Here is a 27,674-nt window from a genome sequence, read left to right as displayed (position 1 = left end):
GCCCTCCGGCCGAGACTTCGCCGGCGAGCAGAGACTACTCGTCTCTCGGCCTCTGGTCATCACCGGCCCACCCGGACCCCAGCGCTCGCTGGATGGTGACACTGGGGCGGCAACATGAAGGTGGCCCGCGCTCTGCTCCCCCTGCTGCTGCAGGCTTGCTGGGCCGCCGCTCAGGATGTCCCGGGCAACGCCAGGGCCGCAGCCTTCCAGGGTGAGTGACTCGCGCCTCCCCTGACTCTGCCTGGGCGGCCGGGGCCTGACCCCACCCTTCCCTCCGACGTGAGAGCCGCCGACCGCGGACCGCGGGGTCGTGAGATTCCCCGGGCGTGGCCCCCAGCAGGGCCTGGGCCCTGGGCCCCTCATGCTTCCCTGCTCCCCGGGGTGTCAGGCTGGCCTGGGGGGGGTGGCGACACCATCCCGGCCTCAGCCTTCAGCGCCCCGAGAACGCCGTTCTTGCTCTCCCTGGGTTCCTTCGGTCTGACTGCTCCCCGGGCACTCAGTCGAGAACCAGGGTCCTGGTGCTCTCACACCTCGTCCAGGAGGTCGTGCCCCTGGAAGTTTGGATGCATAGAGGGACAGTGCAGAGCGAACGGCCTGGTCCTGCAGGCCAGGGCGGGGCTCCCTGTCCTCCGGGAGGTGGTGGCTCTCCCCCCCAGCCGGCGGGGTTCCCAGGACCCACGGGGGGCTCTCACAGTCACTCTGCCCCCCTCTCCGGGGCCGGGCCCGCACCTGGGGGAGTGGCCTCCCTGTGCCCAGGAGGGCGCAGGGCGTGAGCCTCAGGCCCCCAACCCCGTGCTTGGCCAGACTGCCCTGTGGACCTCTTCTTCGTGCTGGACACCTCCGAGAGCGTGGCCTTGCGGCTGAAGCCCTACGGAGCCCTGGTGGACAAGGTCAAGGCCTTCACCAAGAGCTTCATCGACAACCTGAGAGACAGGTAGGAGAGCCGGCACATCCATGAGCCTCTGGGGAGGCCCTGCAGGCAGAGCGAGCCCCCTTCCCATCTAGAAGGCCGGGGTGAACCAGGCCATGCAGTCACCCTCCTGCGTCCACAGTGGCTCCGATGGGCCAGAAAAAGGCCGAGTGTGAGAAGGAGCGGACCGGTGGGGCGGCACCGTCTGCCTGGTCAGCCGGGAGCCTGGGGACAGTGCTGCCGTGGGGGCTCCCCGGACCCCAAATGTGCCTCCCTGCCCCCCAACTGAGTGGGTTTCAGGAGTTGGTGGGAGGCTCTGTGGCTCCGCCCGGTGCCTGAGGTAGGCCCCCCTTGCCCCCTCCTGGACACTGACCTCTGCCCGGGTGGACAGTCAGAGCCTGTGTCCTGACCAGCGTCCTGGTGTTCTAGTGTCCTGGCCCGAGGGCCCCGAGGGCCAGCCAGCTTCACTCACTCATTCATCTGCCTGAAGCATCTGCAGCTGGGGGGTGGGGGTCTCCTAGAGCAGTGGGTGTGGCTGCAATTGGACACGCCCATGGGGGCCAAGGCCATGGGGGAGGGTCACGGTCAGAACCAGGCTCCTCCCCCACTCACCTGGGCAGGGCCTGGGCCTACTCCGACCTGGTCCCTGTTGACCCGCTGACTCGGGGACCGGGCACCCAGCTGCCCGCCCACCTTGAGGGGGTTGCGAGGACAGGGAGGGGGCTGCCCAGGGAGGGGCATATGACCTGAAACCTTGAATTCAGCCAAAATGCCTGGGGTCCTGAGGCCCCCCACCCCGTCCAGGTGCCTTTGGCCTTGTTCCTCAGTTTCTTAGGACTCAGTTTCCCCACTGTGCAACTGACGTCACTGTAGGGGCCTCGGTCATGCCGGCTGCTGAACAGGCTGCTGGGCACGTCTCCCCCAGGCCCCACAGGGTAGGCCCCTGGAAGCCTCCAGCAAACGTGCACAGGGGCAGGGGAAGACGGCCACTCAGGGTGTCCCACGTAGAACTGACTTAGAGCTGGCCTCCCCCGCCCTGTCACCTGCCCCAGCACCAACCAGGCTCCGTCCCTGGAGGTGCCCACGGCTCCTCCCCTGAGGGTCCCGGAGGTCAGGGGCCATGGTGGTCGCTCGCTGGCTGGGGCTGGCCCTTCTGACCGCCCCCACCCCGCCGTGCCACGTGTGGTCCCCAGGGCAGGGCCCCCGCTGCCAGGGTGTGACGGGGCTGGGCAGTGTGTCACCTGTGACGGGGTGACCCTGGTGCCCGTGGGCGGACACACACGGGGAGCGGCGTGGGGGGCCCTGGGGGTGCCCGCGGTGAAGGGCCCCCGCTCACTGCGCCCTGTGCTCGGCAGGTACTACCGCTGTGACCGTAGCCTGGTGTGGAACGCGGGCGCCCTACACTACAGCGACGAGGTGGAGATCATCAGCCCGCTCAGGCCCATGCCGGGCGATCGCGACGCCCTCAAGGCCAGCGTGGATGCGGTCAAGTACTTCGGCAAGGGTACCTACACGGACTGCGCCATCAAGAAGGGGCTGGAGGAGCTCCTCGTGGGGTGAGTGCCCGCCGTCAGCACGCAGCTCCCCGTGTGGAGGCCTGTGCCTCCCGGCGTCCCGAGCGCGTCCCTCGGGGGCTGTCCCTCGGGGCTGCTCCTCGCGGTTGGCCCAGGGACCAGTGCAAGTGCCCGGGGGCCACGCCGGTGGCCCCACCCAGCCGCTCCCGTGGCTGCCAAGGGTCACTCTCCATCCCTCTGCTCCCCTTGAGCTGCCCCTGTGTCCTCAGCCACTGAAGGGGGAGGCCCACCGGGCCTGGAGTGTCCCAGCCACTGCGGAGGTGGTGCTGTGGTCAGGGACCGAGGGCAGGGCTCTCCTGGGAGACGCCGGGGCCCCCGGGCTGGCTCCACACACGTCGTCCATCGGCTGCAGGGAGAGCCGGCAGCGGCCGTGGTTCATCCCGGGAGAGGATCTGTTCCCGGCTGTAGCTCAGCCCGGACAGCCCCCAGTGCCCCAGCCGTCCCTCTTCAGCCGTCCCTCCAGCTAGCTGTGGTCACCGATCCCACGGTCAGGGTGCCTCCCGGGGGCAAGGACCCGGGCCTCTCCCCTGGGGACATGGGCGTCTTCCAAGAGAGTGTTTTAGAGAAATGTGATCCTGCGAACCTTTATTTTCTGTTTTAATACCCTTTATTACAGCCCCATTTACAGGCAGCATCGACGAGCAGAGACAGACTGCCCAGCGTAGCAGCCAGCCGCCCTCTGAGGTTGCATTTGGGTCCGGGTCTCCCTCCAGGGCCTCTAGCCCCCGGCTCCTCACCTCCAGTCTTGGGGGTCCCAGCTCTGTTCCAGAGGTGCCCTGAGCTGTCAGGGTCAGCGGGCGCTGGAGGGGGCCTCACTGCTGCCCACCCCCTTGCAGGGGCTCCCACCTGAAGGAGAACAAGTACCTGATTGTGGTGACCGATGGGCACCCCCTGGAGGGCTACAAGGAGCCGTGTGGGGGCCTGGAGGACGCCGTGAACGAGGCCAAGCACCTGGGCGTCAAAGTCTTCTCGGTGGCCATCACACCCGACCACCTGGTAGGTGTCCCCGTCCCCGCACCCGCTCCAGGCAGGGGCTGGGGGCCCCCCCTGGGGTGCAGGCAATGTGCCGCCGCGATGGGGAGGGGCCAGGCTCCCAGCCGTCATCGGCCTCATCCCTTGTCCTCACCAGGAGCCGCGTCTGAGCATCATCGCCACAGACCACATGTACCGACGAAACTTCACAGCGGCTGACTGGGGGCAGAACCGCGACGCCGAGGAGATCATCACCCAGACCATCGACACCATCATCGACATGATCGTGAGTAGCCGCTGCCCCCTTGCTCCTCGTCTGCTCCTAGTCCGGGGCGCTGGGAAATCCTGCGGCTCTGAATATAAATTAATTCCTCTTTTCCGTTTCGCTTTTCAGAAAAACAATGTGGAACAAGTGGTAGGAGCCCCTCCCCCTCTCTCCCCTGCCCTCCCCCTCCCTTCTCGCCCGCCCACCCCAGCTGTCCAGGGCATCACCAGCCAGGTGGGTGTCCAGGGCCCTCCGCAGAGCCCCATTTTCTAAAGTGTCCTCTGTCCTTCCTCCCGCAGTGCTGCTCCTTCGAATGCCAGGTGAGTGGGGGACACTGACCACCTCTGGGGTCACCCCGGATGCTAGCTCAGGCTGACCTTTCCCTTTGTCTTGCAGCCTGCCAGGGGACCTCCCGGGCCACGGGGAGACCCCGGGTACGAGGTGAGTGGCCGCACCCCTCCCTGGAGGGAGAGAATGTGCAGTACAGTGCTGGACAAATGTCCCTGCAGCCTGAAGCCTCTGGTGTGAGGGACGTAGTGGGACCCCAGGCAGCTGTCCTGAACCCCCACAGAGCGCCCACCCACACCCGGTGTGGGGAGAGGGAAGGGGGCCCTCGCTGAGCGGGTGCCCCCACCCATGGGGAGAGAGTCCAGGCACAGGGACCCTGCGGCCGATGCCGTGGCCGAGGGAAGGCTAGTGTGGGGGGTGGGGTCTGGCCGCAGGCTCCAGCGTTCTGGGTGCACCTTCTTGGGGCCAGGCTGCAAATGTGGGGCCCAAGGCCAGGTGTGGCGCATACAGACAGTCAACCTTAGTGGGCAACATGTACAACTGGGCAGATTGCTCATCAAAGTGCAGGGTTTTGGCTACTCCGAAAAATGTTAGATTTCATGACCACGAGGCCGCATGAGCACGGCCCCCTCCCCAGCCTGGGAGCCCCACACGCAGCAGGAATGGGCGCGGAAGCCCGAGAGAAAGGCCAGGGCCAGCCGGCCAACGTGGAGCAGCACAAGGCCTGGTGGGCTGTGGGAGGGGGCGGGGGCCCCTGACCTCGCAGATCCCAGGGCAGGCCACGGTGACAGGCAAGGAGCCTGAGCACCCCGAGGACTCTGAAGGTCCATGGAATATCTTGTTAATCCTTTTCTTGGGAGCAAGTCAGGGGTCCTTTCCGCCAGGTTATTAGAAATGAACAGAAATTGTGCCCTAACCTTGATCTGCTCTGTGTTCCAGGGAGAACGTGGGAAGCCAGGTCTCCCAGGAGAGAAAGGAGAAGCCGGAGACCCCGTGAGTGCCGAGTGCCTGACCTTGGGGGTGGGGGTGCTGAGAAGCCTGAGGCTGGGAGGGGAGCTGGGTTCGGTGGACGATTCTAGAAGGATGGCTGGTTTCTGGGCACCATGGTCATGTGGCCTGACCCTCAGAGCATATGGACCCAAGGCAGTGAGGGCAGAGGACCCATGCAAAGCCATCCTTCCAGCACATTCTGCCTAGACCTGCGCTCAGGCCCAGCTCTCGGTGGGGCAGGTGGAGGGTCAGCCCAGGGCTGTCTCCCCACAGACCACCCCCTCTCCTCCTGGGGGCCCTGGACCTCGCCCTCCCCTCCCCTCCCTGGAGCTCCCCCGAGGAGACCCCCAGGAGTGGGAGGTAGAGCTTTCACATTGGGGCTGCTCTCTGGGACTCGGGCCAGTGGTCAGCCAGCCCGGTGTCTCTGGCTGACCAGGCCTGAGCAGAGTGGGGGGCAAGGCAGACTGGGGGGGCTGCCTGTGCCCCCAGGGGCATCTAACATGCCCCCCCCGCTGTGTTCCAGGGAAGGCCCGGGGACCTCGGACCCATCGGCTACCAGGGGATGAAGGTGTGTCTCCTCCTCCTCTTTCGGAGCGGCCAGCCCTTCTAGGGGTGCAGCCGAAACACGTCTGGGCTTGTCCCAGGGCATTGGGCCCTGGGACATCAGTGACACCCCTTTCTCCTCTGCTCTGTAGGGAGAAAAAGGGAGCCGAGGGGAGAAGGTGAGTAAGGCAGGCTTCAGGTCGTGTCCCTCAGGGCACAGAGCTGTCCCCCTCCCCCGTCTGGGAGGACAACACTGCCCATGTCCTATGTGTCCGAGCCTCCATGAGTGGGTGGGGGGTCCACCCCCCTCTGCCTCCCTGGGAAGATGCCCCCGGCCAGTTTCCAGGGAACTTGCCTCATGTTGGGGGACCACCCCCCTCACTCTCTCTTCCTGTCTGCAGGGCTCCAGGGGAGCCAAGGGCTACAAGGTGAGTGTGGGGGTGGGGACTTGTTTTCTGCCCCAGGGGGTACCGTCTGACCTTTGTGAACCCCTCCTTGGTCTTTGCACCTTGCAGGGCGAGAAGGGCAAGCGTGGCATCGATGGTGTGGACGGCATGAAAGTGAGTTTGCCGGGCTGGAGGGCGGGGGACCTGGAGGTAGCAAGAAAGGCAGGAGACATTTCTTGCCGAGCCCCAGGCCCCCGTGGACCCCAAGGCTCCTGGCCAAGTTCAGACCATCATCCTGTTGGGGCTTTCCTGGGAGGGGGTGTATGAGCAAGAGTGAGGGTCTTGACTGCTGATCTGCCTTCCTCCTTCCAGGGGGAGATGGGGTACCCCGGCCTGCCAGGCTGCAAGGGCTCGCCCGGATTCGACGTAAGTTGTGTTCTGTCACTGACATTTTAAGACCAAGTTCTCAGGAGCAAACGGGGACCCCACCCTTCTCCTGATGCTCAAAGACGTCACCGGTGGGGCATACCATGTGCAGACCCACCTTTCCAGTGTCCAATGTATTTGTGCCCAGCCCAATTGCTGCTTGTTGAAGACCAAGGCCTGACCCCCTACAATTTCTCACCAGGGCGCTCTAGGACCCCCGGGGCCCAAAGGCGACGCAGGTGCCTTCGGACAGAAAGGAGAGAAAGTGAGTGACATGGATCGGGCCTCCCGGCCTACCCAGCCAACCCAGCTTGACTCAGAAATTCTTCCTGGAGTCAGATTCTCCACCCACTGTCCAAGGCCCAGGCCTCCACAGGGGCCGGCAGGGGGCTGGGGTGGAGAGGGTGGAAAACGTCACAACCAAGGGCAGGCGCCCCTGCCACCCGGTGTCACGGAGCCTCAGACGTGCCCCGAGGCCCGCACACTGCCCGCCTGCAGCGGACCAGATGGCCCACCTGTCCGCGCGGCCTGGAATCCATCTGCTCGTGCAGAAGTCACGATTTAAGAATAAACAGGATGCTGATGGCTACAAGCAGGCAGAAAAGTAAAGAATGAGGATGCAAGTTCTGAGCCTAACTTAGAGCACGGCGTTCTGTTGCTGGTATACTCTGGCGTTTTCAGCGACAGGAAGTGCTAGGAGAGATGGGCAGGTAAGGTTGCCGGCTCCGAGGGCATCCTCACCACGCCGACTTCTGGGCCGATTCTCAGGATCTGGCCGATGGCTGTGGGGCCTCAACCTGACTTTCCGAGACGCTCGCGGCTCAGGGCTTGACCCCAGCAGGCACCGCGGGGAGGTGGCCTCAGGCAGGATTCCTGTAGAGACGTGGGTGAGGGTCCTCAGCGTACAAGGCTCTTGTGGTTGGTGAGGGAGAGCGGCCTGGAGTCTGGGTGAGGAGGCCTGGGGCAGGGTCCCCGCAGGCTGACCTTTCGGATCTTTCCAGGGTGCCCCTGGAGCTGACGGGGAACCTGGGAGGCCAGGGAACACAGGCCCCCCTGGAGACGAGGTGAGCACTCACGGAGCCCCCAAGGCAGGCGGGTGGGGTGCAGGCCCTTGGAGGGCCTCCAGGAGCAGGGGCCAGCGCAGCCCTGGGCTCCAGAGCAGGGTCGGAGACAGACGGTTCCACGCTTGTCCCCCCAGGGTGAGCCGGGCTTGCCTGGTCCCCCAGGAGAGAAGGGAGAAGCCGGTGACGAGGTGAGCACCCACCTTCCATCTCCTGCTCCCAACTCCCTGCCTGAAGCAGAGTTTCCATCCCAAACTGACTGATGTGTGTTCCTCTTAATCCCAGGGAAACCCAGGACCAGATGGTGCACCTGGCGAGAGGGTGAGTGGGGTGCAGGGACGTCTGGGCCCTGGGCTTCGCCATGAAGCTCCTATCTGAGCTTGGCGGGACCCCAGTCTCTGAAAGGATGGGGTGTCCTGATGGGGGAGGTCAGCCCACACCCAGGTCTCGAGCCCCCTCCTCGATGTCGTGTCTGAGCTTCGGCCTCACCTCCCTCTGCTTCTCTCCACACAGGGCGGCCCTGGGGAAAGAGGACCACGGGGGACCCCAGGTGTGCGGGGCCCACGGGGAGACCCGGTGAGTCACCATCCATCCAACTGAGACCCCACGCCCCAGGAGGGGGACAGAGCCTGAGGTCAGGCGGGGTCAGGCCATGCGCCTCACAGGACACACACCATGTCCCTTTGGCCCCCAGATTTCAGGCGACCCACCCTCACTTGCTGTTTTCCCAAAGGCGGTCTCCCTGGTTCAGGAAGTTCCTGTGCTCAGCCCCCAGCCCGGACCCCAGGCCCCGACCCCCGGCCCCGACCCTGACCCCCGGCCCGGACCCCTGGCCCCGACCCCCAACCCTGACTCCCGGCCCCGACCCCTGGCCCTGACTCTCTGGCCCCAGGCGTCTCAAGGGGCCTGAGGGAGGCCAGGAGAAGGGGGGCCGTGGGTCCAGATGAGGAGGGCAAAGTGCAGGGTTGTCTCCTCTCCCCTCCTCACCGTGGCCAGCACGTCCGGGAAGACCACACACACGCACACTCACAGTGAGGCACCCGTAGCGCTGTTCACACCGCGGCTCACCTGTCCCTGGGGTCCCTGCACGGCCTCGCACGCGGCACGATGCACTTAACTCCCCATCGCACACCTGCTTTTCCCAGACACCTGCCGCTTCCCCCAGCAGCTCTGTAAACGCTGCGGAAGAGCTTTCGCTCTGGAATGATTCTTTCCTACCACCTGAAGAGCAGGAGACTTGGGACTGGTCCCCACGGCCCAGCCACCTCGCCCAGCTGCCGCCCGCACCCCCACCTCCTTCCGGAGCTTTCTCTGGCCCCATGGTTCACTGGGAAGGTCTTGCAGGACCCCGAGGGCAGGCCAGACCGCCTGTGCCTGGTTAGAGGAGGGGGCAACAGGCCCCACCCCAGCGTTCTGGAGCCCGGAGGAGGGGACGATACTCTTCAAACCCCGGGTGTGGACCAGGCCTTGCAGCTGCCTGGCAGGCCATGCGGTGCCTCCTGCTGTGACCATCTAGGCAAAGCCGCTCCTCCTGAGGACATGTGTCCGGCTGTCCCGACGGGGAGAGCGGGCTCAGCCTGAGGCCAAGGTCACTGGAGGAGAGATTTGCTTTCTGCCCCGTCCCTGCTCCTCATCGTCCCCCGAGCCCCACGACCCCCAGCACCGGGGTTGGGGCAGGATGTCAGGGATAACATGGCCTGCGCCTCCCAAGCTACCTTGCTGAGATCGGGAAGTGGGACCGAAGGCCAGGCTGCACCCCAGGGAGCACCCCAGCAGCTCTGGGCCCCGGGGCCAGTCAGGGAGCTGGCTGAAGTAGGAGCAAACGTAAGGGGCTGCCTCCGGCCTCAGGAGGAGCGCTGGCCTCCTCACTGTGGCCTCCTGAGAACGCAAGTCTCCAGATGGCCGTGCACACGGCCCCAGCATGCTAAATACCTGGGAGGAAGTATGAGGCCAGGCCCGCAGTGGACCGTGGCACTTCCTGGCCCGGAGAACTGGGGGACCCCGGCCTTGCCCGGTGCCACCCAGGCAGCTTGACCTCTCCTGGCCTCCACACTCACCAGCTCATTCCTCCCCAGGGCGAAGCTGGAGCCCAAGGTGACCAGGGACGAGAAGGCCCCGTCGGTGTCCCCGGAGACCCGGTAGGAAGCCTGGGGATGGGGCGGGCCGCATCCTCACACCAGCAGGAGGGCTGACAGCTACTCCCGAACTTAAGGGGGGGCTCACTTCTGACTGGGGGGCTTCCTGCAAGGAGGGGTCTGTCTTCCTGCCTCATTGCCTGGAGGCCATGTTGTTCCGGGGGCCTGAGCCCTGAAACCCCACAGGGAGGAGCTCGAGCTCTCCTGCCGCCCAGGCCCTGGGCCTGGGGTGACCACCCCCCAGGAGAGCACAGGAAGGGGCCATGTGGGACACATCCTCCCTACACCCCTTGGGCAACCCCTTGGTCAGCCCAGACCCCGTCGGCCCATCTGCTGCTCTGTGATGGGGGTTACTCGCTGGGCATCCCCAAATTCCGCCTGCTGGAGATGAGGTGGCTGCCCGGCCTGCAGGGAGGGGTCTGGGCAGATGGAAGGAGTGGCCTTGAGCCAGGATGGGGCCTCCCCGTGGGCAGGAGGAGGGCCCCCCACGGGGGTGGAGAGCTCCCAACGGGACAGCAGCCGCGTGTGGGGGCCGCCCTTGGAGGGGCCAGGCCTCGGGCTCTGGTGGGGCTTGGCTTGTGGCTTCGAATCTTTTGGTGGCTTTTCTTGTGGAGAGAAATTCGGAATTGGGATTTTAACCAAAAAGGAATTTTAAAAAACAAGAAGGAAGCAGCCACAATAGGGCTGCCAAGTCTCCTGACGGAAAATTAAAAACGCTCCTGGGTCCGTTCCCATGTGGGGGGCAGCGGGCGAGGACCCACTACGAGAGCAGCTCGGTGGGAGACTTTCCTCCCACATAATTGCAAGCTGGGCTCGCTGGGAGCCAGCCGTTCCCAGGCCTGTGGCCATTGTGAGCGAAGGGGCGCCGTGAGCCCTGCAGCCGTGGGCCCAGAGCCCGAGACTTTGGAGTGTCTGGTTCTCCCCTTTCCTGGCAGTAAAGGCAGATAATCTCTCTCAAATAAAATAGGTATAGAAGTTCTGTGGCTTGTAGACAAAAGACCCCTGTAAATAGGCCGCCTCACCTGTTTTGGAGAAGTGGTTCAATCAGTGACTCTAGCAGGAGCAAGGCTTACATGGAAAAGCAGAATCCTCCATCCCTGCATCTCCACCCACAACGATCAATTTTACTTTCTTCTAAAATTTAGTTTCTTCTAGAGTCCTTCCAGAAAAAGCATGGTGTGTGAGAGGGTGTGGGGGTATGCATGTTGTTTACACAAACAGCATTGTACTGCAGTGCTCTTCACCTGGGGACTGTCCAGGTCAGTACCCATGGACCCCACTTGTAAGCTTGCTGAATGCCCCCGTCTAGTCCCCTGTCCACACGTGTGCAGACAGCGTCCGGGATTTTGCTTACAGAAAAATACTGTGATAAATGTCACTGCCTGCTGTCTGTCAGCTCGTTTGTCTCTCCATTTGTCCATACATCTGTCCATCCTTCCATCCATCCATCCTTCTTTCCATACATCTGTCCATCCTTCCATCCATCCATCCATCCATCCATCCATCCATCCATCCATCCCTCTTTCCATTCTTCCATCCTTCTTTCCATACATCTGTCCATCCTTCCATCCATCCTTCCTTCCTTCCATCCATTCTTCCATCCATCCACCCATCCACCCTCCCATCTGTCCATCCTTCCATCCATCTCTCCATCCATCCATCCATGCATCCTTCCATCCATCCTTCCATCCATCCATCCATCCATCTTGAAATACATCCAAAGCTACATCCAAAACGTAAATTCTCTTTTTTTTAATTTTTTATTAACATATAATGTATTGTTTGTTTCAGGGGTACAGGTCTGTGATTCATCAGTCTTACACAATTCACAGCGGTCACCATAGCACATACCCTCCCCAATGTCCATCACCCAGCCATCCAATCCTTCCCACCCCCCTCCATTCCAGCAATCCTCAGTTTGTTTCTTGAGATTAAGAGCCACTTATGGTTTGTCTTCCCCTTTGGTTTCGTCTTGTTTCATTTTTCCCTCCCTTCCCCTATGATCCTCTGTCTTGTTTCTCAAATTCTTCATATCAGTGAGATCATATGATACTTATCTTTCTCTGAATGACTTACTTCGCTTAGCATAATACCCTCTAGTTCCATCCACGTCGTTGCAAATGGCAAGATCTCATTCCTTTTGATGGCTGCATAATATTCCATTGTATATATATACCACATCTTCTTTATCCATTCATCTGTTGATGGACATCTAGGCTCTTCCCATAGTTTGGCTATTGTGGCCATTGCTGCTATAAATATTGGGGTGCACATGCCCTTTCAGATCACTCCATTTGTATCTTTGGGGTAAATACTCAGTAGTGCAATTGCTGGGTCGTAAGGTAGCTCTATTTTCAACTTTTTGGGGAACCTCCATACTGTTTTCCAGAGTGGCTGCACCAGCTTGCCTTCCCACCAACAGTGTAGGAGGGTTCCCCTTTCTCCGCATCCCCGCCAACATCTGTCGTTTCCTGACATTAGTTTTAGCCATTCTGACTGGTGTGAGGTGGTATCTCATTGAGGTTTTGATTTGGATTTCCCTGATGCCGAGTGATATTGAGCTCTTTTTTATGTGTCTGTTGGCCATTTGGATGTCTTCGTCTGTTCATGTCTTCTGCTCATTTCTTGATTGGATTATTTGTTCTTTGGGTGTTGAGTTTAAGAAGTTCTTTATAGATTTTGGATACTAGCCCTTTATCTGATATGTCATTTGCAAATACCTTCTCCCATTCCGTTGGTTGTCTTTTGGTTTTGTTGATTGTTTGCTGTGCAAAAGCTTTTTATCTTGATGAGGTCCCAATAGTTCATTTTTGCCCTTGCTTCCCTTGCCTTTGGCGATGTTTCTAGGAAGAAGTTGCTTCGGCTGAGGTCAAAGAGGTTGCTGCCTGTGTTCTCTTCTAGGATTTTGATGGACTCCTGTCTCTCAGGTCTTTCAACCATTTTGAGTCTATTTTTGTGTGTGGTGTAAGGAAATGGTCCGGTTTCATTCTTCTGCCTGTGGCTGTCCAATTTTCCCAACACCATTTGTTAAAGAGACTGTCTTTTTTCCATTGGACATTATTTCCTGCTTCCAAAACATAAATTCTTAACAGCATGATTTCTTGGCCAGATGGTATGTGAGCGTGTGCGTGTGTGAGAGGGTATGTGTGAGCAAGTGTGTGAGTGTGTGTTATTTGCCAGATAACTCTATTTCATCTAGCCCCACCTTACATTCCCCCAAGAGCCTGAAACAGCCACTGTATTCACACCTTTGCCAACATGCGAGATCATCAAACTCCATCTGTGTGTTTTTGCTCTTCAGGAGAAAGTCATGTGCTCTCGTGGTTTGCACAAGTATTTATGGGAGATGCTGAGCGTGGTCTCTCAGGTTTCCAGGCCATGTCCCTCTTTCTGGTTGTTCCTTCAGTTCATTTTCCGTCAAGTCTGCGTTGCCGTGTTGATGTGCAGGAGGCCCTTATCCACAGTGCAGACGTTTTTCCAAGTTTGCCATCTGCCTGTGACTGTCCCGGTGACTTGTTTAGGATGTCCTGCTCATTTTCAAGATTTCAAGTACATTCCCCTCTTCCGTTGTATTTTTTGCTTCCTCTTTGATTCATTTGGAGGACCTACTAGGGCTAGAAGTGAGGTGGGCGTGACCTGGCTTGGCCTTTTCTGTGACTAGAGAGCCCGTGTTCGCAAGGCCTATGGCAGGGGCGACCTTTCCTGGCGACAGAGGACGTGAGTGTCAGGTTTTAGCATCTCTTCTCTGGGCCTTCCCGGAATCCCTGGGCCTTCTGTCCTTCTCCTGCCCCCGTTCGCATGATGGCACCTGCCGTGGGCCTCACAGTAGGTGTCCCGGAGAGGCTGCTCCTGCCGCCGCCACATCCCCAGGCTCCCCTGCCTTCGCCGCGTGCCTGCTCCCCGGCGGTGTTCCGGCGTCAGGACAAGCTGGCAACCATCCCGCTGCCCGATGACCTGGTCCTTGGCCTGCAGCACAGTTCAGGAAGTTGTTCAAGACACTGACAGCCCAAAGCACTACAAGGGAGAGCCGTCACTGGGGTTTACTCTTGAGTTTCCAGTTTTCAGGGCCACCGTCAGTGTAAAAACTGGACACTACCAAAGACTAGGGGGTGTGCTGAGGGACCCCTGGCCTTGCTGGGGAGGAGGCCCTGTGTCCCTCCAGCCCGTGGTCCAGCTGGGGAGGGTCTGCATCTGACCTGTGGCTCCTGGGTCGCCCGTTCGCCTGAACCCTGCGTGGGGGGCGGGGAGGAGGGTCAGCTCAGACTGTCAGGGCAGTTGGCTTCTGCACCGGGGTGTCTGGGCGGAAGTTTCTGGGCAATGTGTTCTCCCAAATCCCGAGAAGCAGCAGTGGAGCAATCCAGAACCTGGAGGAAGGGTCACCGTCCTGGCCTCGCCTCTTGCCTCCTTTGGTCCCTGCAGTGGGCACCACCTCCCCCGGTGGATGCCAGCATCGCCCGCCAGGAGCCGCGGGGCCCTCAGGCTGCGTCCCAGGAGGCACCCGCCCCGCGAGCCCGCTGCTGAGGCAGCCGCGGAAACTGTCCCGCGCGTGGCGGCCGCCGCGTTCCTGTCTCGTGGGGCCTGGGACGCGCTTCCCCCTGGCCTGGCCTCTGTTTCCCATCGTCCCTCCTGGCCCCGATTGTCAGCCCTGAGTCAGGGGCTGCTGGTCCCCGTGGCTGGCGAGCGAAGTCCCAGGTTGTGGGTGATGTCAGGGCCTGAGGCGCAGCGCCGGAGCCCTGGCCGGAGCTGGACCCTCCTGTGGTCGCCGCAGGAGAACAAGACGGTGGCAGCCTCCGGCTGACTGCTGGTTGATGGGACAGGCCGGATAACCGGGAGTTGTGTGCCTCTGTGGGGGGATGACGGGGCAGGCGGACAGGCCTCTGAGTCCAGTAGGGCGGCGGCTGGCGGGGTCCAGAGCGGCCAGGCGGCTCCACGCGTGGTGTACGCTCACCCCTTCTTCGGGCCTGGCCGGGGATGTCCCTAAGTGCTCAGGGCACCGAGGCTCTGGACCCAGAAAGGCAGGCAGCTGACCTCCAGGGAGAAGTGTGGACCAAGCAGACCAGCCCGTGTGGGTCTGGGGCGGGGGCTGCTGTGGGGCCGAGAGGGGGTACAACCTGCGTGTCCGTCTCTGCAGGGCGAGGCTGGCCCCGCTGGACCTAAAGGTTACCGAGGTGACGAGGGGCCCCCGGGGCCTGAGGTGAGTGCCCCGCCCGCCCCGCCCGCACACCCCAGCCCCGGGAGGGCCCGAAGGACTCGGGAACACCCCCCACACCCCGGTCTAGGATGCACACAGATGTTTTAGTGTGATTCGTGGTATCTGTGTCTTTCAGGAAATTTGGAAAATGCAGGAAAAAAACAATTGAAATCTAAAATACGACCACCCAAAGATAAATAATAGAACATTTTAGCTTATTTCTTTCCAATGTATTTTTCTTATTTGCAGATTATGCCTTATAAATTTGGCTTCACAAAGGTGTCTTTTTTTTTTAATTTTATCATTATAAACGTTTGCTAAAATCCTTAATGATTTTGCACACCTTGACTGACGTGTGTTTCGGCAGCCCCACCTGGGCTGTGTCCCTCTGCTTCTCGGAGCTCTGGGGTTGGGCCTCTGGCCTGTCCGGAGCCCCCAGCCCCTGAGGTAACTGTCCGCAAGCACGTGGGTCCCCTTTTTGGCCATGTCCTGGGGCGCTCCCTGGGTGGGTTACTGGGCAGGAGGTCTGTTAGCCCCGTGGGCAGCCCCAGGATGATGGATTTAAAAACCCTTCTCTTAATCATTGTTGTGCTTATGAGCAGAAGCATGTTGTTTTATTTAACTCACCCTTCATTTTCCTCAGGCACACGTGGTGCCTCTGAGCCTGCGTTGCTCACTTGCCTTTCCCCTCCTTAGGGTTCCAGAGGAGCTCCAGGGCCCGCAGGACCCCCTGGAGACCCCGGCCTGATGGGTGAAAGGGTGAGTGGCGGTCCCAAGGGCTCAGGGCCTGGGTGGGGCTGACGCCCGGCTGCTGGGGCTGGAGAAGCCGTGGGCTCGGGCTCCGGGCCTCTGCCAGGAAGAGTTTCCACGTAGGGTCTGAGGGTCCCAGTTGCTGTGTCTGGAGAGGTGCGCTCTCCACAGGCGACGGTCCTCTCAACCACTGTGGTCCCTGTGGTCACCGTGGGCACCGCCCCTCCTGCTCCAAAGTCTGGGGACACGCAGGACAATCCTGCACAGGGGACGCCTCATGGGCTGGTGAAGCCCCTCGGGGACCACCCTGAGCCCAGGCGATTCCCAGTGACAGACGTGGTCTCTCTCCTCTCCACAGGGGGAAGACGGCCCACCCGGAAACGGCACCGAGGGCTTCCCTGGCTTCCCTGTGAGTCCCCCAGAGTCCTGCCCCATCACCCCCTTTGCACCAGCGGGGTGGGCCCAGGACCACAGGCTGGCCCAGGAAGTGATGGTCAGGATTATCCATTTGGGGCCCCCACCCCAGCCAAACCAGAGCCTGGCCTGACTGTCCTGTCTTTCCCTGCAGGGCTACCCAGGCAGCAGGGGCCCCCCCGGGATAAATGTGAGTACATGCCCGCCGTCGGGGTGCTGGTGCATTCACATGCACATGCATGCAACCCACTTGCACACATTCACACGTGCATCCTCGGCCCAGGCTCGGCGCCAAGGCCCCGCCCACACGTGTCTCAGTCTGTGGGTGCCCCTGCCTGGCCCAGGGGTGCACTGATACCCCCCAAACCTTGGGGTGTCCTCTGGCCGGTGCTTGGCCTCAGTGTCTCCCCAGGCAGGACACCGTGTCTCCTTTATCTTTTCCTTTTAAAACTTTTGCTTCTTACAAAGGAAACGTGATGCTGTGACTTATGGTTAATAGAGCCGATTTAAAATAGAAATCTGGTGGAGGAGAGGGACCGCTGGATGCTGGTGTTGGTGACAGCCACCCTGCCCACCGGCCTCGCCTGAGTGGACATGTGTCTCTGGCCACCGCCCACCGCAGGGTGGAACCCACTCCAGCGCTGGGCCAGGGTCCCAGCCACACACACATGCCCGCTCCCTAGGTCTAGCCGCCCCGCTGACCACGTGCTCCCCTGTCCCCTGCAGGGCACTAAAGGCTACCCAGGCCTCAAGGGGGATGAGGGAGAAGCCGGAGACCCTGGAGAGGACGTGAGTGCAGAGCCCACCCGGGCGGGCGTGGGCACCACACACGGGGCCGTGGACGGACAGCCACGGATGGTCTGCCCATGGTGGTTGTGTCGGTGACATGGTGCTGTTCCCTTCCAGAACAACGACGTCTCACCCCCAGGCGTCAAAGGAGCAAAGGGGTACCGGGGCCCCGAAGGCCCCCAGGTGAGTGGCGTGGCCAGCCAGGGTAGGGCACCCTGGAACTCTGAGGCTGCAGGGGGGTCAGAGCAGGAACCTGGGGTGCGGGGCTCTGGGCAAGGCTTCAAGAAGGCTGGCCCTTTGACGGGAGGGAGGCAACGGGCCATTTCGAGGGTCGTGGGGGCTGCAGAGAAGGGGGAGCCGCTGGTCACCAGGTGAGACGTGAGGAGAGCACAGCAGAGCCCAGGGCGGGTGCCGAGGGGGGCGTCCATCCCGACGGCACCATCAGACTGGAATGAGCTCTGCACCCGTGGTGAGGGCCGGGGAGCCGCACACGGGCCATGCCCAGCCCACCTGCTGCCCCAGCCGTCACAGAGCAGGAGGCCATCAGGGGCTCTGCAGCAGCCGTTGGTGTGCAGGGGCCGGGGGCGCCTACTGGGAGGTGGGGTCAGCCCGAGGGCCAGGAGGGCCAGGGGTAGGCTTGCTCAGGGCTCCCATCAGACCCGCAGCTCAGGAAGCGATGCGCTCTTACCACCTTCCTCCGCTCCTTCCTCTGACAGGGACCCCCAGGACACACAGGACCGCCGGGACCAGATGTAAGTGGGTGTCTTTGAACGTCCTCGGGGGCTGACCACTCTGGCCACGGATCCCATGGGGTGGGGCTCCATGACGGCAACAGGAGGGCATGTGATCGTCATGGAGGGACGCGGGGTGTCCACATATCAGTGACAACGTCAGGTGTCCCTGCACCAGGTGCCTATCACCCTGAAAAGGGAATCCCACTGTGGTCCCGGGGCAAGGCGACCCGGAGGGCCCGTTCAGCCCCGGTGTGTGTTTCTCTTCCCCTGCAGGAATGTGAGATCTTGGACATCATCATGAAAATGTGCTGTGAGTATCTCTCCTCTTTGAAGAAGGGTCTTAGTTGGAAAGAATTAGGTCCCGCCGGCCCCAGCACCTACCTTTGGCGCTCACAGAGGGATCTTTTAAACTGTGGGGTGGGGTGCCAGCAGGGGGGCAGGAGTGTGCCCCACTCACGAGGAACCCCCTGGGGGGATGCAGGGCCAGGCCACTGTCACCCCCACTGGCCGGCCGGGTGGCCGGGGCGCTGGGCAAAGCAGCCCACCCGGCGGAGGGCAGTGCAGGCGGGCGGGTTTATGATTCCTAGTACGACACTGGAATGTAACACCTTCTTTCTGCTCTTTCCGTAGCTTGCTGTGGTGAGTCCTTAGCACGGTTCTCGGGTGTCCCCTGTGGGTGCCGGGGTTATGCCCACTGGCCCGCCCCGTCCTCCCCCAGGACCCTGCACGACGGGGCCAGAAGCCCCGGGGTCCTGGGTCAGGAGGGTGTGGCTCTGCCGAGTGGGGCCCAGGGAGGCCCCCAGCGCTGACGCTGTCCTTGCCCGCAGAGTGCAAGTGTGGACCCATCGACATCCTCTTCGTGCTGGACAGCTCGGAGAGCATCGGCCTGCAGAACTTCGAGATCGCCAAGGACTTCGTCATCAGGGTCCTGGATCGGCTGAGCAGGGACGAGCTGGTCAAGGTGAGGCAGCCCGGGGCCCGCTGCGTGCCGGGGAGCAGGGCTCTGTGCGGGCCCCGGGCTGGAGGGGGCCGGGCTCCGGGGCGGTGCTCCTCCTCCTGCCGGAGCGTGAGAGCACGGGGGCGGATGGCGGGTGGAGGCGTGGCTGCCGGGAGCCCCGCGTCGCCTCCTGACCGGGGCATGCGACGCGTGCAGTTCGCACCCGGGCAGTCCCACGCCGGAGTGGTGCAGTACAGTCACAACCAGATGCAGGAGCACGTGGACCTGAGGGACCCCAGCATCAGGACCGTCCAGGAGCTCAAGGAGTGAGTGCCGTGTGCCCGGCCGCCCGACCCCCATGGTCCCCGAGGGGCCCCGGCCCTCGGCCCTGCCCCGGAGCCCCGCGCCCGCGCTGACCGTGAGCGCCCCGCCCCACAGAGCCATCAGGAAGATGCGGTGGATGGCGGGCGGCACGTTCACGGGGGAGGCTCTGCACTACACCCGGAACCGGCTGCTGCCGCCCACCCAGAACAACAGGGTTGCGCTCGTCATAACGGACGGCCGCTCGGACACCCAGAGGGACACCACCCCGCTCAGCGTGCTCTGCGGCCCGGACATCCAGGTGGGGCCACCCGCACGCCCCACGCGCTGCCGTACCTTCCCCGCCGGGGCCGTGCCGACACCGTCCCTCCCTTACAGGTGGTCTCTGTGGGCATCAAGGACATGTTCGGCTACGTCGCCGGCTCCGACCAGCTCAACGTCATCTCCTGCCAAGGCCTGGCATCTCCGGGCCGGCCAGGCATCTCGCTGGTCAAGGAGAACTATGCGGAGCTGCTGGAGGACAACTTCCTGAAGAACGTCACCGCCCAGATCTGTATAGGTGGGCTTGGGGTGGGGGCCCTCCACGCAGCTGTGCTGGGAGGCTGCGTCGGGGCAGCTGAGACGCGCTCTCCTCTTGCTCCCCATGACCTCCTGCTGCAGGAGCCTGACACCCCCGGCCAACAGCACGGGCGCCTCCCCACAAGAGGCCCCACACTCTTGCTGGAGGGGCCTGTGGCCCGGCTCCCACGTGGCTCGGCTCCCGCGTGGCCCGGCTCCCACTTGGCCCATCTCCCACGTGGCCCGGCTCCCACATGGCCCGGCTCCCACGTGGCCCATCTCCCGCGTGGCCCGGCTCCCACATGGCCCATCTCCCGCGTGGCCCGGCTCCCGTGCAGCCTGGCTCCCACGTGGCCAGGCCTCCGCGTGGCCCATCTCCTGCATGGCCCTGCTCCCGCGTGGTCCGGCTCCCGCGTGGCCCATCTCCCGCGTGGCCCGGCTCCCGCGTGGCCCGGCTCCCTCGTCGCCCATCTCCCACATGGCCCTGCTCCCACGTGGCCCTGCTCCCACGTGGCCCGGCGTCTGTGCAGGCGCTCCCTGGAGTGTGGGCTGCCCTGTGCTTTGCCTACTTTGTCCTGGGAGCGCTCACACTCGCTGTGGTCCATCCACACGCTCCTGTCGCGGGTGGCCTTGGAGCCGAGACCACTCCCCAGCCCCCAGCTCAGAACATGTCCTTCTGGGCTCCTTCCGGCCATAAAGCGGAGCCCACAGTGCAGGCAGAGAGAGCTACTGGGGTCCGATTTGCCCGCGTGGCCAGCACCTGGTTAGCGTGGCCCGCGGACAGTGTGGCACGGGGTGTGTCACCTGCGCGCACGGCCACGCGGCGCCTGCCACACAGGGGCTCTGGTGCCATCTTGCTGGGGGGTTACAGATGGAAGAGTGGTCCGTGAGGTCACTGGCTTCATGCTGTGTTTTCCTCATTTACAGACAAGAAATGTCCAGATTACACCTGCCCAAGTGAGTACCTGGGGTGTGTGGAGAGGGCGCTGTGGGGCTCCCGCGGGCTGGAGGAGGTCGGGGGTGACGGGAGGCCGGGGCGGCCGGCCGCGCCCTAACCCCCCACCCCCGCCCCGCAGTCACGTTCCCCTCCCCGGCCGACATCACCATCCTGCTGGACGGCTCGGCCAGCGTGGGCAGCCACAACTTCGACACCACCAAGCGCTTCGCCAAGCGGCTGGCCGAGCGCTTCCTGACGGCGGGCAGGACGAGCCCGTCCCACGAGGTGCGCGTGGCTGTGGTGCAGTACAGCGGTCCCGGGCAGCAGCGGCCGGGGCGCGGGTCCCTGCAGTTCCTGCAGAACTACACCGTGCTGGCCAGCACCGTGGACGGCATGGACTTCTTCAACGACGCCACCGACGTCAACGATGCCCTCAGCTACGTGACGCGCTTCTACCGTGAGGCCTCGCCCCGCGAAGCCAAGAAGAAGCTGGTGCTCTTCTCCGACGGCAACTCGCAGGGGGCCACGGCGGCGGCCATCGAGAAGGTGGTGCAGGAGGCCCAGCGGGCGGACATCGAGATCTTTGTGGTGGTGGTGGGCCGCCAGGTGAACGAGCCCCACATCCGCGTCCTGGTCACGGGCAAGACGGCCGAGTATGACGTGGCTTTTGGCGAGCGCCACCTGTTCCGTGTGCCCAGCTACCAGGCCCTGCTGCGCGGCGTCTTCTACCAGACCGTGTCCAGAAAGGTGGCGCTGGGCTAGCGCTGGGCGGCCCCTCTCCCACTGCTAAAATGGGGAGTAAAATGCGATGTGAATGTTCCTGACCGACCTGACGAGCTACGTTTTTGTAAAGAAAAGGCTTGAAAAGCCGCGTGTGTTTTACCCACCCCTCTGGTCCCACAACTCAGCCAGCCAACCCATCCCCTCCCCTCTGTGCTAACATCCCCCGAATTCCTGCAGGCTCTGAATCCCCAAAACCTCCCTGCCTTTCCTGGGGGGCCGCTTGAGCTCTGACCCCCTCCCCGCACCTCCCTCCTAGCCTGATCTTTCTCATGATTCCTACCCGATTCTTTAGTGAGCATTTCATGTATGTGTTCGAAGTCTGCTAGTGAAGTTGCATGAGATGGACCCTTTGTTTTTGGAAAGGCAGGGTGGAGGGGGTTTCTCAAGCATCACCCCTGATGAGGAAGCTCCTCCTCACAAGGTCCTCCCTGCTCAGGGCTCAGACCTCGGTTCCCACCTCCTTGGGCCGCAGAGCTCAGGGCGAGCAGACAAACTCGGACCAGCATCTCCAGCAAACAGCAGAAAATGGTGGCTCCTTAACCCCGCATCCCTGAAAACCCTAAGAACGAAGGTGCTATCCTGTAGACCCTCCTCCCCATCTGCTCGGAGGCCTGGGCCCCTGGGCCAGCCAGTGGCACAAAGTGATGTGTTTTTTATTTTGTTTTGTTTTGTTTTTAAAAAAAACAACCCAAAGCTCTTTTTCCTCAAGGGAGTGATTGGTTCTACATTCTATTGAAGACCCTCTTTATAGGTTAGTTTTATTTTTACTCCTTCCTGTGTTTTTGCTCCCTGCGTCCATGTCCACAACTTTTCGAAATAAAAGTTTTCACTCTGCTGTCATCTTTCTGAGGAGTTACAATCTCCCCCATGTTGGTACTTCCCACCTTAACAGGAGGGAACTTGGAGACGCAAGCAGGCTGTCAGCCTCTGGGTCTGGGGAGGGTGGGGGAGGACCGTCTACCGAGCGGCAGGACGTGGGAGGGGCCTGACACCCCGATTCTGCAGAATCAGAAGCACATGAGGGCTCGGGGCTGGGAGCTGGCCAGAGCCAACAAGCCAAAACCCCACAGAGGCCAGCATTCTGACACCAAGAGCCCCTGCGAGTCCTGGAGGACCAGCAGGCCCCACGGGAAGCTGCCCTGGGACATGTGGCCGGGGTCCAGAGAGAGGTGGCCTGGGGCCATGGCTGTCCCCTCGTGGGCGTGGCGCTGGCCCCAGAAAGGGCAGAGTGGATGGGGAGAGAGGATATGCACAACCACTGATCCCCAGGGCTCATCGCCGCCCTCTTGCTGGGCTGCCGGAGAGCGAGGGGAGGACGTGGGATTGGTCACACTCAGGCCCCGGGGGGAAAGGCGGGCAGGTGCCAGGGCCAGCAGAAGTGGGCGGTGGGAACTGCATGCGGTCCTGGCCTGCAGGGAACCCGGCAAGTGGGGTAGGGACGGGACAGCCCTCCCCGGATGCACCCTGGAGAGCCAGGCAGGGGGGCAGAGGCAGGACTCCAGTGGAGAACAGCACCCCCAGACAGAATTAGCGGGGTGTCTGACTCCCTGTCTCAGCCCCTGCTCTGATGTCCCATGGGCCCAGGCCGTCATCCACAGGGCCCACACCACAACCCAACATGTGCCCATCACGCCCCGCAAGCCCCCAGCCTGACCTGCAGCGTGGAGCCTCAGGGCCCCGAGCCACCAGAGAGCCTGGCTCCTTCCCCACCGCCCGCAGCTAGGTAACCTTGAGCCAGTCCCCGGCCCCTTCACCTCAGTTTGATCCCCTGCAAAATGGGTTTGCAACCCTGTAACGCCCACCCGGGAGGGCTGCCGTCAGGCCCCAGGCCCCATCACTCACTGCTCTGTGAATTCAGGGGCCGAGGAATTCAGCCGCCTGGTGCCCACAGCAGGGAGGCCAGAGGGCCGGCTGGGGAAGGGAGGCTGCAGGGAGAGGCAGCAGGGGCCCCAGTCGCTCAGCTACCACTCCCTATGGGACCCTCTCCCTCTGCCTTCCGAGCCCAGGCTCCTCTGCCCCTGGCCTGCACCCCGTCAGGTGGGTCTGTGGGTTTTCCTCCTCCGGAGGTGTCCCCACCCTGCCTGGGAGTGGTCACCCCAGAAACCCCTCCTGAGGGCAAGTGGGAAAGCAGAAATGTGTATTTCCTTTTAAGAAGGGACCGCGACTTTGATCCATGAATCATCTCTCTAACTGGAACCGGCTGGCTGAGAACTCACATCTGAAATCAGGCCACACTTCACTCCCCAACCCCTCACCTCCCAACATCAGCAAGGAAAAGATAAGGCGCCTCTGTCACACTAGAACCTGACATTTAAGAACCAGGTTATGAAGGAAACCTCAGGCTCCATCATGCCTGCGTCCGTTCCGAGTTCATAAAAGCAGTATTTTAGATCCTTGCATGAAGTCTCGAAACATGCGTGCAAAGCCAGTTGCCCTGTTGTTGTGGGGGGGCCTGTGCTCCCCGTTCCTTCCTGCACCTCGAACAGCCCATGCCTGGCAGCTCTAACACCTGCTCCCTGGGCTGCCTGTCCACGCGGTTGGAACTACGCAGCATGAGCTTGGCGGGGAGGGGCCGGACACCCCTGGGGCGTCCTCCTTCCCCAGCCCACTTGCCCTGACCCAGAACTGGGGGCCAATCTCCCCAGCCCTGCCCCTTCCTCCTGGGAAGAGTGGTCCTTGAGGGAAAAGAAGCTGGAGGGCCTGCTGGCCCACCCTCTCTGCCAGCAGAAGCTCCCCAGGCTCCATCCACCAGCTCCTGGCCTCGCCCCATCACACCCCGTAGTCCGTCCATCTAAGTGAGGGCGGGGGGCCAGAGACCCCGGCCGCAGGTCACGGCCACCCCCTGTCCAGCTCTCCCCGCTGGCTGGCCCGGGCTCGGCGGCGAGTCCGCCTGGACAGGGTGAGGCCGCAACTCTTACTTCCTTCCCTCACGTTTGGTGGCCGTCTCTCAGGGGTCCTTTCACATCGGCTTAGGTGTGTTTTTTGTAGATGGCCTATAAAGGCATTTTTTCCCACCCATTCTGACGGTCCTTGTTTATAGACAATCAAACACATTTACATTTGCTACCACAACCGGTATTTGGTCTTCATAATGCATTTTCTATGCTAAGGATATGCAGGAAGGGACATTTTTCCATCTGTGATTTTTGAAAACACGGGTCAGCATGTCAGAGAGCTTCATGGCCGGGACCCTGGGAACCAGCCCCGCCCGGGGATGTCTCCAGCCCAGGGTCCTCGTCTGCAGGTCCGGCAGCCACTTTCTAAGCAGACAGACGGCCACGGAGACACAGGGGTGTGGCCTGTCGTTAGCTGTTGAGACGGTGACACTCAGGGTACCCTGGAGACCGAGAATCCACCTCTCAAGTTAAGACTCGATGCCTCCTCAGGGAACGCAGGGGGGCCCCGACGACACACCAGAACGGCTGAAGTTCGCCTGATGGCGCCAGTGGTCCGGAGGGTGCGAGCCTCGCGCGTGGCTGGTGGCGGCATGGCAGGTACACTCCTCGGCGCTCTCCTGCAATCCCTCGGGCCCCAGTCACACTGCTCCCCAATCCCCTCCAGAGCACCAGCCAAGAGCCACAAAAACATCAACTCTTGGACCAGTAGGAGAGCGCAAACCTTATTTATAAGAGTCAAAAACTGCAAGCAACCCAGCCGTCCGTCATCAGGAGAACGGACAAGCAAACCATGGCTCACCCATGTCATGATCACCCCTCCAAAAAAAAACCAAAAGGAGCACACGACACAGAGAAGTTTCACCGCGTTGTGCTGAGTGAAAGAAGCCAGACACCGCCGAGTAGATGACACGCGACCCCACCTGCCGGAAGCTCCAGGGCGGGCAAGGCTAACCACTCATGGGCGCCAGAGCTCGGGCACCCGGGACTCTCTGGACAGTGGGAATGCTGTCTGTCTTGATGGTGTGTGGGTTCTATGGGTGCGTTTCGCAGAAGCCTTAGATCTGTCCACGTAAGATCTGCACGTTTCCTTGTACAGATGCTTTACCTTAAAAAGAACAGGCAGACTTGCTGCCGTCTACACCGTCCCCGCAAGCTCACACGCTCTCCCTTCCTGCTCCCCGTGGTCGCGTGGCCCACCTCCCGGGTGGGAAATCCCTCTGGGCTGCTGTAAATGCAGGCCCATCCCCCCTTTCGAAGGCAGAACACAGTATTTGTTTGTTCACAGTGACCCTGCCTCCGAAGACACACATTCATACCCTCCCCTGAGTAGGAATCGCTGTCTGACACAGGGAATTCAGAGTAACTAAGGTCCCTCATCAGTTGACTCTGAGTTCATCAAATGGAAGATTCTACCAGGTGGGTCAGGACTGAAAGATGCCAGAGAGATTTCTCCCGCTGTCTTTCCCATGAAGTGCCCTTGGAGAGGGCTTCACAGCTAGAACCTGAGGGTGGGGACCCCAGCCCTGCAGCTGCAAGGAACTGAATCCTGCCTGAAACCAGCAAGTCTAGAAGACGCCACGCCTCAGAGGAGACGGGACAACAGCTTGGTTCCTGCCTGTGACTCTGAGCAGGACCCAGCGGAGCCGTGTCCAGACCTCAGACCCACAGGGGCCATGAGATGGTCCGTTTGTATCATTTTAAGCACCTAAGTTGGTGGTAACTTGTTATGCATCCATGTTAGTTAGAACCATGGCCCCATCAGTAGGTCTCACCCCCCCAGTCCTTATAAACTCTTGCCCCCTTCCCTACCCCTCACTCCTGAAGTCGGGCCCATCAGCCCACGCTGGGTGCAGCCTTCCTTTCTCCGAGGAGGAAGGTCTCCTGTCGGGGTTCCTGAGACCACCCACGCCTCTCAGTGGAGTGCGGCCACCAGGCACCCCTAGCGTGGCCGCCCCACTTCTGGCCTTCCACGCCCTCCTGCCGCTTCCGTTCCCCCTTTGCCATGGCCATCTTCTCCAGCGGGGGGATGACAGGGGACAACATGGGCGGGCCCAATGCCATTACCAGGCTCTCGTGACTGGGAGGAGATGTGCGTGGGGGAGGGGAGGAAGAGTCAGAGGGACCTGAAGACTGCATGCCCCTGCCTTCGCGGGTGCTGGACAGGCCAGGAGTCAAGGCGTGCAGGTGCCTCGAGAAGCCAGAAGAGGGAGGACGTGGATTCCTCCCTGGAGCCCCCAGAAGGAACCAGCCCTGCTGGCCCATTTTAGACTTCTTGACTCCCCAGAACTGTGAAGGATTAAGTGTGCGTTGTTTGAAGGCACCGATCTTGTGGTGATTTGTTAGAGCAGCGAAGGACACACACTTTTTTTTTTTTTAAAGATTTTATTTATTTGACAGAGAGAGACACAGCGAGAGAGGGAACACAAGCAGGGGGAGTGGGAGAGGGAGAAGCAGGCTTCCCGCCGAGCGGGGAGCCCGATGCGGGGCTCGATCCCAGGACCCTGGGATCATGACCTGAGCTGAAGGCAGATGCTTAACGGCTGAGCTACCCAGGCGCCCCTTCACCTGCTATTATTATTTTTAAAGATTTTAATTATTTATTTGACAGAGACACAGCGAGACAGGGAACACAAGCAGGGGGAGTGGGAGAGGGAGAAGCAGGCTTCCCGCTGACCAGGGAGCCTGATGCAGGGCTCGATCCCAGGACCCCGGGATCGTGACCTGAGCCGAAGGCAGACGCCTAACGACTGAGCCACCCAGGCGCCCCGGACACACACTTTCTAACTGAAACACAGCCTGTCTCTCAGGCCTGCCTCCACCACACGGCCAACACCGGCACACTCTCAGGACTTTCTGGGTGAACCTGTGAAAATCTACTGGAGAGTCCAAAACGTTGCTGGAGTCAATGAACGATGAATTGATATGTTTATAAAAATCAAGTTTGTAACTTGATTTTGCTCCTCAAATCCTGGACATGGATTATATCACTTTGGCTTCTAAACCCTTTGTTATTCTTCAGAAAACAGCCAAAAGAACATGAGGGACCTGCCCTCAACGGGGCCTCAGCCCCGCAGACGGGCTGACCGGAGCTCTCTTCTCTGGGACAGAGAAGCAGACACGATTTCCTTTTCTCCTGGGGGCCGAGAAGAGCAGCTGTTCAATCTCTGAGGCATCTTCCCCTTTTCCAGAGAAGCTGTTGGCTGAACACGCGTGCATCTGGTTCATGTAGGAGGATAAGCCCAAACTGGGCCTGCGAAGAAGGAGGCTTCTTATGAGAATAGGCCCTCCTGATAGGTTATTAGTTTTTTGACGGAATGCTCTTCCAGGATAAGGAAAGATGCCAAAAATGAGGGGTCAGCAGACTGTGCCAATGGTCTGTGACCCTGACGAGGGAGGAGAAAGCAAGCTGAGCACAAAAGCACAAGCTGACACCCAGCACGCACACGCACACACACACACACACACCCGTGGATCTGTGTGGCATTCCTCAGGCACCCCTGGATGCCCTAAACCTAAGGGAAGGGAAACACAGATGGTTAACGGATAAAGGTCACAATCCTGGGACATGAGTCTCCATCAGTTCACCAATGTCTTAGTGACTTACAAGGAAAGTGCATTCTTATCAATACCCTAACTTTCAGAGACCCATAACCCAATTTCCTGGAGCCCTAACATCACCCTCCCCTCCATGAGTGATGTGGGAAACAGAGGCACAAGGAAATGTAAACAAAGTTAAGTTTCCCTATGACTGGCAGCCCAGTGACAAGGACTTGTAATAGAAACAGGATAACATTCCTCCAGGAAGCACCCAAC

At 61.2% G+C, this 27,674-nt stretch overlaps 1 protein-coding gene across 1 annotated transcript; it reads left to right on the top strand.

Moving 5' to 3' along the window:
* Nucleotides 1–21,804, top strand: COL6A1 (collagen type VI alpha 1 chain). The gene is made up of 35 exons (XM_035030021.1): nucleotides 1–211; nucleotides 805–934; nucleotides 2,266–2,466; nucleotides 3,321–3,480; nucleotides 3,614–3,742; nucleotides 3,851–3,871; nucleotides 4,021–4,041; nucleotides 4,118–4,162; nucleotides 4,949–5,002; nucleotides 5,523–5,567; nucleotides 5,695–5,721; nucleotides 5,944–5,970; nucleotides 6,058–6,102; nucleotides 6,301–6,354; nucleotides 6,557–6,619; nucleotides 7,356–7,418; nucleotides 7,553–7,606; nucleotides 7,701–7,736; nucleotides 7,929–7,991; nucleotides 9,491–9,553; nucleotides 14,682–14,744; nucleotides 15,438–15,500; nucleotides 15,850–15,900; nucleotides 16,060–16,095; nucleotides 16,632–16,694; nucleotides 16,812–16,877; nucleotides 17,411–17,446; nucleotides 17,702–17,738; nucleotides 18,059–18,067; nucleotides 18,256–18,389; nucleotides 18,582–18,691; nucleotides 18,804–18,987; nucleotides 19,065–19,245; nucleotides 20,172–20,201; nucleotides 20,321–21,804. Exons 1-35 carry the CDS (start codon nucleotides 115–117, stop codon nucleotides 20,941–20,943), a joined length of 3,084 nt encoding a protein of 1,027 aa, XP_034885912.1. The 5' UTR covers nucleotides 1–114; the 3' UTR covers nucleotides 20,944–21,804.
* Nucleotides 21,805–27,674: the final 5,870 nt, after the last annotated feature.

This window comes from Mirounga leonina, unplaced genomic scaffold (genome assembly GCF_011800145.1).
Source record: "Mirounga leonina isolate KUSES-001 unplaced genomic scaffold, KU_Mleo_1.0 Mir_353, whole genome shotgun sequence".
NCBI lineage: Eukaryota > Metazoa > Chordata > Mammalia > Carnivora > Phocidae > Mirounga > Mirounga leonina.
This window is presented reverse-complemented; position numbering and strand designations above follow the sequence as displayed.